Source organism: Aythya ferina, assembly GCF_964211825.1.
Source record: "Aythya ferina genome assembly, chromosome: 3".
Lineage (NCBI taxonomy): Eukaryota > Metazoa > Chordata > Aves > Anseriformes > Anatidae > Aythya > Aythya ferina.
The window spans coordinates 33,952,366-33,971,344 of NC_140298.1; the positions used below are offsets into that span (position 1 = coordinate 33,952,366).

The 18,979-nt window shown below is 47.8% G+C and overlaps 1 protein-coding gene across 6 annotated transcripts in view; it reads right to left on the reverse strand.

Annotated features, from left to right (window-relative positions):
- MDGA1 (MAM domain containing glycosylphosphatidylinositol anchor 1) overlaps positions 1-14,750 on the reverse strand; it is a 140,863-nt gene extending 126,113 nt beyond the window's left edge. For 3 of the 6 annotated variants that reach the window (XM_084515162.1, XM_084515160.1, XM_084515161.1), the window contains exon 1: positions 14,526-14,750. In XM_084515162.1, the coding sequence (XP_084371288.1) occupies positions 14,526-14,652 (127 nt within the window). In that variant the 5' untranslated portion in view covers positions 14,653-14,750. Of the gene's footprint in view, positions 1-13,596; positions 13,691-14,525 lie in introns of those variants that run through there. The other 3 variants (XM_084515164.1, XM_084515163.1, XM_084515165.1) reach the window with 2 other exon arrangements.
- Between the last annotated feature and the right edge of the window lie 4,229 nt (positions 14,751-18,979).

Below are 18,979 nucleotides of genomic sequence, written 5' to 3' on the forward strand. Positions count from 1 at the left end.
AGCTGGTGCTAGAAGGTCCAAGGCAGCACAGACAGTCCATAAATACGGGATATGGAGAAGGACAGCAGACTGCCTTGCATGGCAATACCTGAGGGGACATCCCCCAGGGGCTTGGGAAGCTCCCCCTCAAGTGCCACATGCCACCAGTATAACTCAGTGACAGTCAGCCACCCAGATTAAAAATCACAAGAGTCAAGTTGCAAATATCAGCCTTCCCAAATGGAGACTTCAAAAGCTCAGCTAGCCAAGTCACACACACACAAACACTTTAAGGTGGACCAATACCCAATAACAAGGGACAATACACCGATAATACAATACCCCAATAATAAGGGACACGGGCTAAGCAGTGTCAAGCTCTTGGGTCACCATTCTTTCAGTAGGAGCTGAAGTTATTCTGCACTTCTCCAAACCTGCTCAAAAGCTTTGTGAAAAGGGCTCAGGAAAGTAGCTCTCACCAGCACCATGCCTGCTACTTAATCTTATTCATACAGAAAGATCAAACCAAGCTTCCAGCTGCTGTTTGCCTTCAGTGTTATAGCTCAGTATAAAGGTATCACTGGCACGATTTCAATGCCACTTGGTTTTCCCTTGCAACAGCAACTCCTAGTGAAGCAGCCGCAGCAGCATTTGGGCATTTGCATGCCAGCAAGCAGGAGAAAAGGGCTTTCTTCAGTTGCAGACCTCTTGCAGGAATTTAATTGCACACTCATTTTATGTGCAAAAGAATAGAGTTGGACTTTCTTTGCAAAGCTGTCTCTCACAGAGCCAACATGTGTATCTAAACTAAGCTGATAACACATTCCCTTAATACAGCTTTTACTATTCAAACAAATATTATTTTAAGCAAAGTGAATGCAGCTACGATTCTGAAGGTGAAACACCAGGAACCAATGAAAGAGAGGAGGCAGTGGGAAGACAGCGGGACAAAGGAACAAAGACTCCCCACCACGAGGCACACATCTCCAAACCTGAGTGAGATCCTGAACACTAGCTCTATTTATGTCCCTTCCTTCTAGCTGTACTTTTTAAGGCCACCAGAAGAGCTAGGGAATAAATGTAGGTGACAAAGGTAAGGAAAAATGGTCTCAGCCAAGTATAATGCAATTAAGGAAAAGAAGAATTTTTCCTTTCTGTAGCTAACACAACAATCCTGCTGAAAAGCTAAGGCACGCTACCCCAAATTCACTTAGAGTGACAGTTCTGCAGTCTCTAGGAAAGGGTGCACAAATAATATCACATACTGGACAAAAAAGACAAATGTTTGGGATAAGAAAGATTGTTTTTCCCATCATTCCAAGATTAAGCAATGAAAACAGAGGCATGACTTGCTGAGAGTTGAACTATACTTCTAGTATAATAGGAATTATCCCACTCTGGAATAAACAGGAGCATAATCTAAATCATCCATAGCGGTGGATTTTAAAACTAAAGTATTGGGACACTTTCCATGCCCAGAGAAATGAGGAATTCCCATAAAGAAGCCATCATCTCAGACAATAGATCCAGAAAACCCTGGCTACAAAGCTTGGCTCCGTAGAAGTATTTTATGTGGCTAGCCTGAGCCCTGAGGCATTGCACTCTATACAAAGCAAGCATCCTCCTGTTTTATGAAACAGGTTCACACACGGGGATTTTCTGCACTTAGATCACACATGGGTTCTCCAGCAGCATCTTGCTGAAGGCAGCTCAGGAACTGCTTGAGAGTGGCAGCAGCACAGTGACCACAGCAACCAGCCATCAAGGAAAGGATGCTCACCAATGCATCAAAGTGGAAACTGCCACAAGACTACAAGAGTCTTAAGTCAAGTATTTAATGCTGATGGGGGAGAAGGGGAAGGGGGTGGGTATCACATCACTGAAATATTCAGCTACTACACAGAAACTCGTGTTGTTTGTCTGTGCCCACCCTCCTCGTCCAGATGGAAACACCTCACTGAAACCACCAGCTTTATTTTCAAAACATCCGAGGCAGACAAATGGTTCCACCTTCAATTCACACGAGCAGAAGACCAGGAGAAACTAACAGACATGGCATCTTCTGTGGTTTGTTTTAAGGCTTATTTTATTTATTTTAACATGCTTGGCTTCCACTGAAGTCTTGAAAAAAATCAGAAAGGAAGATTGACAGAGACAGGATCCAAGCCATTATGTGCAGCATTTCAGGCCAGCATTTTTACCAGAGGAACAGCTCATCTAGATTCAACTCCCCTCACTTAGAATTAAAACACCATCTACATGAGTAGCACAGCAGAGCCAAAAAAATGTAGCCAGGAAAGCGATACCCAGTAGTTCCTCTAAGATTTTATTTTTCCTTCTAACTTCTGCTTTCACAGAGAAGCTGAAGAAGCACAATCACTCTTCCCAGCCAAACAGTAAGATGCTGAAGTGAATTTGGCCAACATTTTTTTTTTTTTTTCTGATGGCAATGCTGAAAGCATAATGGCTGCCTCCTCATACCTCCATAGCTGCATCGTTTCCTTCTTAGCTAACAAGTAGAAAGCTCACTGTACCAGTAAGGCAAGCAGGTGTGACAAAACCCATGTAAGAAACAAGAGCTTGTATCGACAAAAATGTAATCAGAAAAATATGCCTCAAAGACTAATTACAATGACTTTAGCTAGATAAGAAAAAAATGGAGAAAAAAAAAAAAGGTGAAAAAAAAATCAGAAGAGGCTCTGCAAATGAGCCTGTAAATTACAAGCTCTTGCCTATTCTGTAGCATCCTGGGATTAGGGCTCCAGCCTCAGTGTTAGCTGTACTGTTTACCTATAAACAAGAGCTATTCTCTGTCACAAAGCATCGAGAGCCTTAAAAAAAAAATAAAAGAAAAAAAAAAAAAAGGGAAAAAAAAAAAAAAAAAGAGTATAAGAGAATATATGCACAATCTGCATTATATCCTCCCATTTCTTGTTGGGGGTGGTGGTGCTAAGAGCAGCCCCTTTTTCCCTGACCCTAATATAACAGCTCTCACCCTCCGGGAGATCTGTGAGCCTGTTTCAGCAAGACTTCTGCCTATCGGAGACGGCACTTCTCACTTGCTCTTCCAATCCTTCATTTTGAACAGCAACAATGTCACGGGTATTATCATGAGGGCAATGAAAGAGAGAAATATTCTCACTCCTAGAATTTACACACCATCAACAGCATCAATTTCTTCTCTCTCTTTTTAAATCTAGCAATAGCTAGACACATTTCCTTCTCATTTCCCTGTCTACCTCAACAAGCACATCACAGATCCTGGTACTTTTTAGCACCTTCCCCTGCTTCCTTCTTCTGCAAAGCTTTTATTTAGGCCTAACAAGCAAACAGCTCACACTGAGGTTTCCCTCCCCCAGCCTCCTCACTCTCTGTTTCTAGACTTGCTTTGAAATAATTGAATGCAATTCTTAAATTAAAACCCTGTTTATTATTAGCTCTGCTAGAGCTGTTCTGCCTGTTGCTTGGTACTGCTGACCTACGCAAAGAAAGAAAAGTTTGCAATGCCACGTTGAGGGCCTCGCTCCTCATTTCTCTCTGCTGCTCTTTTAAGTGTCTGTACAAAATGCCCTGCTGACCCCTCAGAAGCGGAGTGATAAGCAGCTGATTTACTGTGTCTTACCGAATGTCTCTTATCTAAAATGATCTTCTTAAGCAAGCCATATGCTGCAAACATACTTTGAAATGTCTCCATAATAATCCGAGAAGCAGAACTGTTTGTCAAATAGCGCACACACTACTGCTGGCCACTTGGAATAACCATCAGCCACAAGTAGGTACATATGCTCATTGTGATCTGCAAAAATCAGCATGTCATATTTGCCAAGGCTTAGCAAATGCCACAGAGTGCTTTTGAGCTTTGATAGCCACCGTAAACTTTGGCTAATTTCTCCTTTTACATCATGTTTCAAGCCTGATTACCAAACACGAACATGTAGCAAACTGCTCCTTTCAATTTATTGTGATAATACTCATTCATTTCACCCAGCATCCCCACATGAAAGATTTATGGTATTAATCATGCACATCATAGTAAACAGTCATTCTCTACTGTCTATCTCATTTTTCTGCAGGAATAAGGATGAAAGTCCTGATCTGCTGTATCATTAGACCAACCAGAAAACAAACTATTATCACACTATTTTAACCAAAGCTGGAGCTTAGTTACTATGGGGAACGTCTTCAGATGCAGCTATGTGCTTCAGGAGCTCGACTATTCCATTTTGAAAAACAATTTAGAAACTTAATCACAGTTAAATGCAGGGCTTGTCTTTGCAGGGAGCTATTCAAGAATAGTTTTTCAAGTAAAAAAAAAAAATCAAAATTAAAGATTAATTTTAGACCTGTTGCCCAGAGCTTTGCTGTCACAACAGCAAGCTGCATTAAGGCAACTTGCACTCTCACATTGCAAGCTCTGCTTGCTTGACAGATACCACAGAGCAAGAACAACTGTGGCATTTGTCTTGCCAGAGTTAGCAATCACTGGAGTGCGCTAGCAAAGCTGCTACAGCCTCGAGCTCCAAACTACACCCCACAACAAAGCTGGGTTTATAGGATCTCCGCCCGGTTGCTCAGGCAGGACTTGAGCATATTTGTTTGCTCTGCAACCCAAAAGCAAGCATTAAACTGGTGCAGGCGTCCTCAACATTTTCATCAAGGAGCTGAGCCCAGCATTTGGTGACCTCAGATGCAAGGGGCTCTGCATGCTGTGCAGCATCCTGAGAGGGTTTTGCAGCAACAGCTGGATCGTGAGCGAGACCGGGCTCCATGCTGTTAGTGCTGCACTGTGACCAGCAGCTGAAACAGCTCATTTAAGGCTGGCTCAGGAGCGCGCCCACAGGATACAGTCCCACTTTTGCTCAGGCACAGCATACACGTACCTCAAGTCAACATGCTTGCAAAGGCATTCCCCTAATCCCTCTGTCTCATAGCATGGGGAAGCTCCCATCCAGTATCTAAGCATCTCTCTTTTGTGGAGGTAGTGCAAGGCCCCCTCTTTCACACCACCTTACCACGGGGATTTTCCCAATGTGCAGCTAGCACCACTGCCCTCTTCTGATTCCCCATCGCCAGAGATAAAGTCGTCTTATTCAGCAACTGTTTGATCACTAATCATGATTATCCCCTTCTCAAAAAATCACTTAAATTTTGATTGCTCTAAATATAATAGGAAAATCTCTTTTTCGAAAGGAAAAAAAAAAGTCACTCTCACTAATTCCTTTCAGCCTTTGTTAGCATTTGGGAAACAAACACTGGAGATTTCTTCTTCCTATCTTTGTACTTGTAAGAAAAACAAGAATACAGACTTAGCATATAATTAAAATAATAAAACTTCTTGGAATATTCAGACTTCCCTTCTTCAAAGCTGCACACTGCTCTGGCATCCAGCCCTTCTTTGGAACCACAACTCTGACCTCATTATCATTACTTCTCCTCTGGTCCCGAGACTGCCTCCAGTAACACACCTATGATACTGTCCCCTGCTATTTTCCCTTTCCTAAATCTCTACTCCTTCGTGGCATAGTCAGTGTTTTCATCCTTCCCTTTGGTGCCAAAAAGTTATTTAGCCTCACCCGTTCATGAGAACAGCTTTTAATGTATATACAATTCAATTCTTTGATGCTTTGATCAAGTGCAAAATAATTTACATTGCTGCCAAATGAATCAACATATTCCACAACTAATCTTTGCACTTCCCTCAGAGCAATTTTCCAAGCCACCAGCAGACTGGAGCAGAAGAGAGACACGCATGTACCCGTGCCTGAAAGATTTCCCTCTTTATACCCCAGTGCTGTACAGTAAGACTCAGCCTCTGGTACACCCTAAAAGATATCCCCAAATAAATCTTTACAAGTGAACAAAGATGAGCTAAATTGGTACTGGAAAACAAACATGGTTTTGTCATTTTTAATTAAAAAAAAAAAAAAAAAAAAAGCCTAATTCTGAGATACCTGTTCTTAATGGCTTATTCCTTCTTGGGGATGTATTTCCCTTGCATCTGTCAGCCACGGGGATCGCACTTAATACCAGCTGCACTTTACCGGATAGAAAAGGATGTTTAAAACTTTGCTGGTGTTCGATTCTCTTTTCTGCCAAGGACAAATCACTTAGTCTCTGTCTCATTTCCCCACAGGCAGAGTGGAATAACTGTAGGCAACAGGGGCCATGTAAAGGTGGAAGTTCATAGATATTACAGTGACGGGAAACACCTAAACTCACAAGAAATCCTACTCGTGTGCTCTGAGATGATTTTCAGGGTCTAACAACCACAGAGGAAGCTTTCAGCTGGTCTGGAGCACTTAACATCCTAAATGTGTGCACTTGCCTGGCCGGGGAGTTCAGTCACACATCCCAAGCTGTCTCCTGCTGAGGTCAGGTTGTTTCTGTGAGCCTTGATTTCTCACATCCCCACTATTTCAAGGGGTGCTCTGAGTTGAAATAATCAATTTATTAAACTAGCAAGAGACAATCATCCTTCACCCTGTAATTCTACACGTGCCTTTACCCACCGTGGCGGGCATAGAACAAACACCAATAACTCCAACAGTGTTTGTAAGCAAAAGCCATTTTGCCATTTCTCAAAAACACCTCAAAAGCCATTTCTCAAGCATCTGTCTGAATCACATTTCTTTTCCCTTTTTGTTTCATCATGAAGACACACAAGAGATGCAGAAGATTCCCCATCCACATTTATCTTAAAACAATTTGCGCCAATTAGTGAAGGACCATTTCCTTCTGAAACTGGAGCAGCAACAGCAAGCATCTCCTCTTGTTTTAAATGTCCACCTGCAGACATCCTAAAGCTTTTCTCACAGCTTGACTTTAGCTTTCAATGTTATATTGGTTCTTTATGCAACACGCGCTAATTTTTCTTCAGAAATTACAGCCCTTACTGCACCTATGTCAATTGCTACCCTCACCCTGCCATCATTTCCACTTCCATAAAACCCAGCAAAAGTGTCTGCATGCCATTTGTCCTGCGCTGCAGTTTGCAGCGGAGACACCATCAGCCAACACATCACAGGCAGATTTTTTGGTACATCGTGGGATCTCCCTTACGCGAGGTACAGCAGGATAGCAGCCAACAGCACCTCCACGAGTGATTTGCAGCACGAGCAAGAGGAGCAACAGGAAAGTGAGAGGCTGACCAGATAGATCCATGCTTGCTGCTTGAAACCCTTGTTCCCTCCCCTCCTTGCAGGTCTGCAGCCTGGTCGAGCCATGACCTGCTCACAGGACAGCAGAGGTGACACTGAACCACCAGGCCATTCTGCCACCACGGCTGTCCTGCCTCATCTGCAGCCACTGAGATGTATAACTTCATCTGCACTGCTGCTCATTAGTAACACAATGCTGAGAACACAGCGTGCTCCACAGAAGTGTACAAAAGGAACGTCTTCCTCGTAGGAGTTTACACATTATGAGACCATAAAGCTCCCAAGATTTTGGGGATGCAGTCATACAAGCATATGCTGGTGCCTAGTCTAGAAAAACATGCAGGAAATTTAAAGAAATAATCATTTGTATTCAGTAGTATTTTACCAGTTCCCTGTTTACTTCGGGCATCTCCCTTCACCTGGACCAGACTGTTTAGGCATTAAAACTTACAGTATCACTGATCAGAAGCTGACCTGAGATATCACATAGCCAACGCACTGCTGCACAAAGAGCTCCCTGTAGGCAGCCACGATGCTCAGGAGATAACAGTGCAGTGAGCCAAGCCCTAAGTCACACTTTCCCAAGAGCCAAATCTGATGTATGAGCATCAATACAAGCCTCTGCTGGGGTACCCTCAGCTCTGCTGCCTCATGGCAGCACCACAGCACCTGGGTGCATCAGGGGCACTGCTAGCCAGCTGCCACCTTGCTGTTGTCTTTTTTCCTCCTGCCAGAGGAAAGCCGTGCATGAGGATCGCTCTTCCCTCATAACTGTTCAGATTCTTCTAACCCTGTTGGTTAGAAGAAAAAAAAACACATAACCCTTGATCACCTAAGTACGTGAAGAAAAAAGAGATGGAGACAATGGTTGAAAAGCTAACTCAGGGTTTAAGATGCCTGCACTTATTTATTATATGATCTTTTATGGGAAATTGACAATGAGATACTCCTGGAAGGGAAAAGAAAAATAGGATCATGAACTGCTTGGACACTGCGTGACAGAGTTTCAGACCCTAAAATAAATGATATTTGTGAAGAAGCAAGCGAGCGGCCAGCACTGACAAAAGGGAAGGAGCAGCTCCGACCCGGGCACTGCTCTCGCTGGACAGAGCCGGTGGGAGCACGGGGCTGCCCTTTCCCCAAGCCCACATGGGTGGCTGCAGTGTCCATGCCAGAAAACAGACCCCACACATGTCTGTGGGGTCATTCCCCAGTGGTCCACCTCCAGCAGCTTTTCTTTCAGTGAAGCTGTGGCACCCCCAGGTGCTGAAATGCCTCCCCCTGCTGGGCACAGTCCTGCCACCCAGATGTGCCCTGTGCCCCCCTGCTAGATGAGCCCCGTCCCCATCCCCTTGTCCAGATGTGGCACAGCTGGGCTGAGACCTGTGGGCTGCCTTTCCATGGGCAGGGGGCAGGAGCTTCTGCTCCAGGAAAAGCCCCGGTGTTGGCCTGATAGCTCAGCCTTCAAATAGGTCGTGGCCTGGCTGACCTGTTGGTAAAAGCTCTTCTTGGCTCTGCTTTTGCTGCACCACGATCAGAGATGCCCGGGATTTCCCTTTCCTGGCTCCAGTTCTCAAGTTCTTTCCCAGATCTTTAATGCAGCGGTTTTTGATCACCAGCTCCATGGGGTATCACACATTTAATTTCTTCTTTTAAACACTGAGCTAGCGCTTGGCTATAAAAATAAGCCTCTGTTGTTCCTTCAACCCTTTCCCCCAAGTAAAGGGCAGATGAAAGCTTTCTTTCCTTTTCAAAGCGAGTGCTTTGGATCCCGACAGAGGAGAGATCTCACCATTAAACACGGGCACAGAGACATGAAACACGCACTCCCTTCTCCCACCTCTTCACAGCACATCGCTGTCTCTGGTAGATCCCAGAGCCCTGCCTGGTCTGCCTGCTGCTGCACAGTGCCGGTACCCTACAGCCCTCTCATCCTTCCTCCACAAGCAAGGGGGATGTTTTCCCAGTCTGAATTCAAGCCCCAGCTGATGAGTAGCGGAAGGTGGCCGGGATGGGAGCACTTGATGTGCCCACCTTGACTGCTTGAGATTAGAGACAGTTTTCTTAATAGTTTTGATAAGACCTCAGCTGCTCAGGATAGCCTAAAGACACTCCTAGTGTATTACCAGCTGCAGGTACCTGCTGCATCTCTGAGACCAAAATTATATTTTCCACTGTATTTTGCCTGGAAGGAGCCCATCACAAGGAGAACACCCAGCTTCTCCACAGCAGAACACGGCCCCCTCTGCGGGCACAACACAGCAATCCCTCGGCACAAAACCCACCAACACTTATCCACCACGGTGAGAACTTCACCACTAAGCTCTCTCTGCAGAGCTACACAGGCTGCTGACTTACCTAATGCCACCTAAAGAAACCTTTTTGCAGGTAGGGCTCAGAAGACTTCCACCAGAGGAGCAGAGCACACCCTGCCAGGCAGCCTTTCACTAGTAGAAATGCACCTGGCTCTACTGCTTTCGCCAGCACATAGAAATTGGTCACACTGCAATTTTTGCCCTAGCCCTCAGTCCTTCCCTCATCAAACAAGCCATGGCTGCTCAGGCAAGACTTTTAGGCATCAGCTATGCTTAATGAACCAAAAGAGCGCAGTGTGTATGGAGGGAGGGAGTGGAAGCCTGAAACCGCACTACTCCAGAAAGCAGAACAGCAATAACTCCAGTCAAAATATGGCCAAAACACTAAGGCTTCTGGCTGATGGGAAGTGTCACAGGATCTCTGAGTCTCCAGCATGGAAGTCTCTCTGTCTTGTTATTTAAAAATAAGAACAGCAGTCCCAGCTGCACAGCATCCCTCATTGCCACTACTGAATTGCTGTCTGACTATTAAACCTCCAAGGCCATCCTCAGCTGCATTTTCCACTTACAGGGAGCCACTTACTGCATCTCCCTCCCCTATCTCTTAAAATCATCTGAAATATATATAACTAAAAAGAAGGGGGAAAAAAAAAAAAAAAAAGAAAAAAAAAAAAGATAAATCCAGTGCAAAGCTGACATGGTGATCATTTTAAAAGCTATGCTGCTCATGTCAAATTATTCAACATCTGTCTTCATGTTCCCACAAAAATTAGCATAGGATGGTGGTTTCTGGTGACACCTATAGTGAAATATTTTGACTTCTACCAGCAAAGTTGCAAACAACCTGTCAAGAGGATAATGTCAGTTTTCTAGTACTGCATATTAAAGTCAATTGAGGGTTTATCTGGTGTGTGAAGCTACTGACCTGACCTAAAAACAAAGGCTCTGGTGTCAGGAGTGTGAGTCTGACACACTACAGCTGGAGGATGCCAAAGCATGCAGGAGCACAGGGCTGGCCAGATTTGATGCCTTGGACTTAAAGAGCTGGCAGAGAACCATGCAAATGTTGGAGCAGGGCAGTCTTTAGGCCAGTTTTGTGACTAGCCCTCCAGTTACAAAACACCTGTGATGGAAAGGCTACAGTGAGTCACCACAGATTTCAGGGCTGGACAACAAGGAGAAATGGCTGAGCCCACAGGGGAGGATGTGTGTCTGCATATATTTTATACATAAAAGATGCATATACACACTCGTACATAGATGTCTGGAGTACTGCTGTGCTCGTACATTCCCTTTCCCAGGCAGGATCAGCCAAGAAGGGGCCGACAGGAGCCAGCTCCATTGCTGCCTCAGCCAGCAATTTTCTCACTCATTTCAGAGGGCACGGGGAGCACTGGGATAACAGCAAGGAAGCTGAGGAGCTCCTTGCCTGGCACCAGGCTCCTGCTGGCAAAACAGCTAGTGAGAGGCAGGGGAGGGGGACAGATCCATGTCACCAAGCTCAAGGTTAACACTAGGGTGTGCCTGCTCCCCCCAAAACTGGCAGCAAAGTGACACGTGTGAGTTGAGACACCCCGCTTGGGCGATGCTGCACTGAAAGCTCCAGGAGGAGAGGCTTTTACTTCACAGGTAAGAGGAGCAGGAAACAAATCTTGTCATGTGGACATGAAATGAAAGAGTGGGAATGTTTATGGCCTAAACCTAGGATATGTTTTACCATGACACTCCCCTGTTGCAGGCACAAGAAAACATTCTCCCGCTAGATTTTCTGCCTGCCTGCAGCGGCACCTCACAGGTGATTCAGTGCGATGGTGTCTCTTTAAAGAAAGGGCTTTATGGGGCCATTTATCCCCAAACTCAGAGGCCAGGACTACTCTGTATGTGCTTCACTCACACCAGTTTTAAGTATCGCACCAGTTTTAAGCACCGCAGCCCATCCAAGCCTCCTGATATCCGTGCCAGGCAGTTTTGCTTGCTGCCCAGCCCAAGCTTTTATTCCCCATCCCTTGCCTTGTTGCAGCCCCTCATCGCACACTGCCATGACCATTCCTGAAAGGCTTCTCAGACGCCTTTTCAGCAGGTGAATTATGAGAGGCAGGGGACAAAACAGCCTGCTCTCTTTTATCCTGCCCCAAAAAAAGGCTGCTGCTGATCATCTGGACTGGACTGGGCTAGCTGCCAGACACCCCCAAAATGTTAATTATAGGCTACACATGGAGTAAGCAAAGCAGCAGCCCTGGGCACACCCTGAATCAGAGCTAAGTGTGTTCTGGAGTCTGCAAGGCTGACGAGGAAGCAAGAGGCGTGCTCTTCCCTTTGGAAACCCTCTCTACCCTCCCCTTTCAGTCTAATATATAGCCTTTAAGCACCGATAACTTGAAACATGGGAGGTCAGGACCCCCTTCCCCCTTACCTCTTTTCTTCTCTCCCTCCAAATTATGACATTTCCTATAAATTGGTTACTGCTTGCTCCTTATCTTGACCGGCAGCAGTAATGCACCGGGACTGACAGGCGCACACTGAGTTTGGGAAATGGGTTACCACGAGAGGCTAAGCTTGCTGAACTGCCTCCCATGTCAGGCCATCTTTGTCTTATTTCAGCAAACAAGGCTGAAAGGATGGGATCAGCTAATGAGAAGAGGGTTTCAGACACTCTTCAGTCATTACAACAAATGCCAATTTATATAACAAGCCTCTTCAGGTAGCAGGCTAAAAGCACCTTGACTCCTAATTAAATCGCACCTCCACTGCGAAAGCTTCTTTCCCAGCAACCCCCTTACACACATTTTATTTATACCATTCATCTCAATAAACCTCTCCAGCAACTCCACTCTCCTAGACAGAGGTCTTTTGTGTGCATCCATGTGGGTGTATTATTTAAAGAGTACATCACATGGATACTTTATCTAGTTTAATCTGATTTAATCTTAGCAGATTTACTAAAGTAAAATATATTTATAGACCAATATACACGCCTCACCCTATTCCCATCACCATGAATCCTCAAAAGCAGAAAAATAGACCTGAACCATGATACCTGAGTTCCCAAAAGTGTCACGGTAAGCGCCACACGAGGCCAACATTCACAGCACAGAACACCTAAGTGTGATCAGCTCGAAGCTACGGTGAGAGGCTAGCATTTCAGACAAAGCAGCGGGGCAGTAGGGCTGATTTTTAATCCTGCTTTAGTTATCCTCGCAAACATAACGGTATCAATCCAGTCCTGCGTGAGCCATCAATAACAGCAATTTACCACCCAAACAGCGCTGGCTGCACAAAGCACGAAATCAGTGCAGATAGGGGGACCGAAGGCAGGGTTGGGAGAGACAAAATGAAAACTATTAGTCACCGCAGAAGTTTGCAGTGTGCTGCTTCCACGGCACGCTGCTCTGGGCTGCGCTCGGGGATGGCTGCGTGCAAAGACTCCCGACAGCCTCAACAGATAGTTGGAAGACGTAGGGGAGGGGAGAGGAGGGAGAGAGCGGGTTTCTCCTCTGCGTGGTTAAGTAAGAGAATAGATGGGAGTAGTACCATTTTGACTCAGAGATGCCGTCATTTTAGTACATGTCTGTCTATCTGGGCTTTCTCTTGCACGCTGCTTCTCCAGTCTCTCTCAGAGAAAAAGAGAAAGCCACCTGTAAGTTATCCTGAGGATCTAATTCAGCAGCATCTCTAACAAATGCAAGTTCGTGGAAGTAAATGAAAAAGCCCACAACAGCCAGGCTCCTCAGGCACATTTAGGTAAACCAGGTGTAAGCTCTGTCCCTCTTGCTATGCTCCTGAGCAAAGAGGCCGTTCTACAGCATCAGCTACTCAGCAGCAAGCACATTAAGGCAAAATTAAGAAAGTTCAGCTAGAAACACATTGCCTGGTTTAAAGGATTAAATAACCTGCCTTGACTAGGTTTCTGTACCACAAACTCATTCTGCTCTTCATTTCCCTGCAATTTTCCTCTGGACATGCGGACTGCAAGAAAATGTACTAGGAGGAAGAAGGAGAAAAAGAAGCAAAACTCCCTCCATTAAAAAATGGTTATTTTACAAAGCAGACCTAAACTCAAATTAACATCCCAGCCCTCAAAGAGAAAGGAGGGATTGTTCCCATTAAAGAAATCCATCATTAAAAAGTGACCTACAAAGACTTACCCATAGCCAGGGAGACTGAACTGATCTTTGCCAGGGCTCACACAAGAGACTGGCTGCGTGCTGTTAAAAAGGGGGAGGAGGGGGCTGGCTTCTCTCACTGGGGTCTCTCTTCAGAGCTCAGAGAGCCGGGCTTGTTAGAGGCAGAGGCATGCCTTCCAGAAGGACTTTACAGCAACGCACAACTGAGTCGCAAGCCAAGATAAAGCCGGCTTGTTAGGAGAGGCAAGTCTTGGGGGTTGCTTTTATTTATTTATTTTTTTTCCCAGTGCGTTGGAAAGGCAGAATTCAGAGGGGGGGCTGGGGGCTGGCTCACGCGCATCCCACCCAGGGCTGGTGCTCGGAGGGGGCGCGGGGGGTCCCCAGCCGCTGCCCCCCGCCCTCCTCTGCTGCACTGGGCTTTCCATTTGCCACCCTGCCTCTGAACGAGACGGGGTGGGGGGAAATAAGCACCACCACGGTCGGAGAAATAATATAAAAATCAAAGTAACCCCCAAGCAGCTCCACATCAGCTCGGGGCAAAGTTCACCAGGGCGCAAGGGCAGCCCCCAGGGAGAGGGGGGAGCCCGGCGGGGGTCGCCCTGGGGATCGGGGAGGGGGGGGATGATTTGGGGCAGGGCAGCACGGAGGGCAGCCGAGCCGAGCCGTGCCGGCACCGTGCAGGGGAAGGGGCAGCATCCATCCACCCCTGCCGGCATCGTGTCCACCAGCCCCGGGGCGGCCGGGGGCTACGGGGAGGAATTAGGGAGAAGCCACAGGCTCCGGGAAGCCTTTCGTTGCGTAAACCTCTCCGCTCGGGCTGCGGCGAGCTTTGGCAGCGTCATTTACTTTCTCCTGCAGGTGCTTTTTAACTTTGATCCCATCGCCGCCGCCCTGCGCCCTCGCCTCCCCCCTCCCTCCCTCCGAGCAGCCACCGCGATGCCGCCCCTTACCGTAAACCCCCTGTCCCCTGCTGTAGGCTGGCACCAGAGACAGAAATAAAAAACAGATCATCTCCATCTTCAAGGCAGCGCCTTCATCGCCGGCGAAGAAAAACAGCCAAAAGAGCCCAGGCAGCATCCGGCGGGGGAGCGAGGAGCGGGCGAAAACCTCCCGAAACGCCGCCCCATGCGCCCCGCTCCGGACACCGGCGGAGGAAGGGACCCCCCCGCCAGAGCCGCCTGGGGATAAAAATTAAAAAGCAACAAGAAAAAAAGGAAAAAAAAAAAAAAAAAAAGAGAGAGAGAAAAAAAATGAATGGGAAAAGAGAAGGAGGCAGGGAGGGTAGGAAAGCGGAGAGCCGCTTCTCCCTTCGCAAGGATGCTCGAGGATGCCCAGGAAAAGAAGCAGGGCAGTGGGCAGCCCGCAGGGGCAGGAGCAGGAGCGGGGTCCGGGCCAGCCCAGCGCTGCCCCCCCCCAGCGAAGGGGTTTCCTTTGTGCAGGGGGAGCCGCCGAGCGCTGCCCGGAGTCCTGGGCTGCCCGAAGTGCTGCCAACTGGGGCCAACTTGGGAGAGTCGTCGCCCGCCCTCCTCCCGACGAGGCTCTGGCCGCAGCCCCACGAGCGAATGGGGGAAAGAAGGAGGTGGAGAGAAAAAAAAGAGAGGAAAAAAAAAATGGGGGGGGGGGGGAAGAAGGGGGGCGAGGAGCCAGCTGCTGAAAGGCGGAGGGAGGGCTAGGTATCCTCTTCTCCAGATCTTCTGGGGAGGAGATTGTTGTAATTAATCAAATCCAGGATTATTATTATTTTTTAATTTATTTTTTTTTTAAAGCGTCTCCCAGGAGCTCCCCCAGCTGCACTGCATCGCCCCAGCCAGCCTGAAGGGAGAAGCGAGCGAGGAGCAGCCCCAGCAGGCGCCAAGCAGCTCAGCCCGGCTCTCCTCTCCTCCTCCCCAGCCTGCCAGCTCCTTCTCCCTTCAAAACTTTCCCCGGTGTTGCGTGCAGGGCTCTGCCGGCTGCTTCTCCCCCGCTGCTCTCCGGCTCCTCCCGCCTCGCAGGCGCTTTGCAGCCGGGGGGAGATCCGCGCTGCTCCCCCCCCGACGGCTGCCGGAGCCCCCCCGGGCAAGCAGCGGGGGCTGCAGCTGGAAGGGAGCCGCCGAGGAGGATGGAGGAGCTGCAAGAAGTTGGCTTACTCCCGGCCGGGTGCTCGCCCCGAAAGGCGACCGTCCCCAGCACGAAGTTGCCGGCGGCGTCCCCGCTCCCCTGGCGGCCCCGGGGGGCTCCGCTCCGCTGCCCCCCCCCACGGGGCGTCCGGGGGCACCGAGCCCCGGGCTCGCCTCAGCCCTGCCTGCCAGCTCTGCCCAGCACGCCGCGTTTTCCTTCCCCTTTGGCTTGCCAATTATTTATTTATTTATTTATTTATTTTCCCCTCCCCTCTTCACCATTCCATTCCCCTTCGGTTTAAAAAATAAATAAATAAATAAAATAAAATAAATAAATAAATATATAAAAATCCGAGCCAATTAAAGCAGCCGTGCTCCGGCAGAGCCCTGCCTCCTGCCCAATTCCCCGAGCCTCCCCGAGCCCCGGCCCAATTAGAGGCGACACCGCAGGGCTGGGGAGGAAAGGGGGCTCGCTCCGGGCGGAGAAATCAGCCGCCAGCCCCGGGTCCCTCCATCCTCAGGATGCTCCCGGCAAGGTCGGCTTCTCCCCGGGCGGGATGCGCGCTGAGAAAAGCCCGGTGCTGGGGAACGGGGCTCGGGGGTGGTGGGGATGGGGACGGGGGGGCTCTCCTGGCTTGGATTTTTTTTTGGGGGGGGGTAAGGTTTGCCAAGGAGAAGTTTGTGCCCCCCTCCAGGAGGGCTGCGGGTGCTGCCCTGTGCCTGCTGGGGTGGGGGCTCGGCGGTGTCCCCCCCTTTCCCCCCGGCACCCGAAGAAAGCATCTCCCGGCGGGCGGCGGTTCGCAACGCGAGCGTGTCGCTACCTGGATAAAAATGTAATTAAAGAAAAAAAAAATAATGAAAAATAGCAGTAATTGAGAGATACGGCCCAGAGAGCGGCTGGCTGCTAAGTCATGCTCTAACAAACAAGCAATTAATAGATATAGCCGCTAATTACGAAGCAGTTATTTCTATTGTAAACGGTGCTCAGCGGCAGAGAAAAGCGGTACCGAAAGGCAGCAGAGGGAAGGCAGCGCTAGGGACAGGGCAGCATCACCCCCCTGACAAGCATCCTCCAGGCAAGGCAGGGGAATTCCCTTTCCCTTGGACCCTGCCGGACCCTATCTCCTCTCTTGTAAGAATGCCGTGAGTCTGAAGAGTCTGAAACTGCTTTTTTTTTTTTTTTTTTTTTTTTTTTTTTTTTTAAATCCTCCTCCCCAGCCAATCTAAGGCAACGCTTGCCAAGAAACCGTGGGCTTCACGCTCCGAGCTGTCCTTCCCAAAGATGATGGCATGGGGAAAGACCTTACAAAGGTGTCTGGTGTGAGCAAGTTTATGATTATTATTTTTATATTAATTATTATTTATTTTTAATTCAATAAGCCTTTCATTGAGAAGGATGTGATCCTTCCCACGGTGGGTGCTGGCAACACGGCTATAGGGTCTGTAGGCAGAAGGAGGGTGGCACTGGGAGGACAGGAGGAGCAGCCCCTTTGCCAGGGCATGGGGAGAAGCAGGAGCTGACACTGAGGAGGGAAAGTAAAACTGTCCCCATCTGCACAAAGCAGGCTGGCAGCAGCGCAAGGAAACAAGGCAAGGAGATGTTTGCAGATCCAGGAAGCTGCGTGGTGATAAAAAAAACAGTGAGACATGAGTCTCATTTTTTTCTACTCTTCATTTTAAGATAAGGATATTTTGGGGGCGCTTCATAGCCTTTCTAGTATTTTTTTTTTCGGGGATTCTCATTTGATTATGAAATAATGCCTCGGAGTTTGAATGACTCTGAATTACAGATCTGGATAACAAGTCTTAAAAAAAAAAATCCCAGAAATGTATGCTTCACACCCTTTTTTTTTTTTTTGGTGCTAACTTTCAATGCACATGCTCATGTTTCCTTGGCACAAATGCTCATGAAAAATGAATTTCAAAGTAAACTGCCAAAGTATGTGAAACAACCCAGCTTTCTCTTAGCAAATAATAGTATTGGTGCCAAAAGTAGCTTTGAACTCATCCAATTAAGGAATAGTTTGAAGAAATAAAAATTTAAAAATGCACATAAAGTGAGAATGTGAGTGGTCCATTGAAATGAAGGGAAAATAACTGGATAATAAATAATTAGAAAAAGCTGTCACCTGTCAATGGATACTCTGAGTGAAAAAAAAAAAAAAAAAAAGATTGTGCCAAAGCCTCAGTACACCGTTGCATTTGCTAAATAAGGTAATTAATAATTATTTGTTGAGTCCTCATAAATCATAACAGTCAGAACAATAGAGTTTCCAAGCACAACAGTGAGCCAGCCTTCCCGACACACTTGTAAGCAACCTACTTGTCATCAAGAACCCGTGCCCTGCGGTGATTCTGCCTGTCAAAAGGGACGGCTAAGGGATGCCTTCCTTCCCCACAGGCCGTTTCTGCAGAACAGATTTGTCCCATCCTTCCGGCTGGGAGTCAGCGTCTCCAGTCCCTTCTCAAGCCCCGACTTGTCAAATGAGCCCTGTCTCCCTGCAATATTTATACGCACTACATCACCTATATTTCACAGCTACGTTGAGGTAGACAGTCTCCGGGACGGATGTGGTGTTCAAAGAGAGCAAATCATACCCGGCACAATGTCACCAGGCAAGAGACGATTGAAGAAGTGTGTGAGGCCAAGGTCCAGTTACAAGGACATTAATTCTCTTTGTGTCAATGTTTTCATGCTATAATCTGGTGCAGGCTGTCATTTATTTCTTCTCGGAGATGATGCAACTATCTGTGGTTCCCGGTGATCTCTTGAGCATGTGGCCTGACATTTCAGTCACCTCTTTCTTGCTCATTTTCTTCGCAGCACAACAGCCACGAATGCCTCCAAGTTTTATCTCTTCCTTCCTCCCTCCCCATGCATACACATGGAAGCAAGGGCAGCCCAGCTGGAAGCTTTGCTGCAGCATTTCCCTTGTTATTGTTTACTAAAAGGGAGTGGGAATAGAAAGCAGGAAGGAAAGAGGAAAAAAAAAAAAAGGGGGCACCTTAAAGACAATGGGTGACCTGGAGTGCTGCAAGAGAGTTGGGAAGGGGAAAGCCTCTGTAGCACTGCAGCAGGGATGGGAAACCCAGGGAATTATAACTGCAGCACAGGGCTGCATCGAGGAGCTGGGAGCACAGGGGTACTCCTGCGGTGCTGCTGTGCCCTGCTGAGCTGGGGAGGCACTGACACAGCCCAGCACAGGCCCGGGGCAAGGGTCTGACCCGAGGTGATGAGATAAGGCACACAGGAGCCAAGCAGAGGGAATTGGGATGGGCAAGGGAGAGCCAGCTCGTGTGGTGTCTGC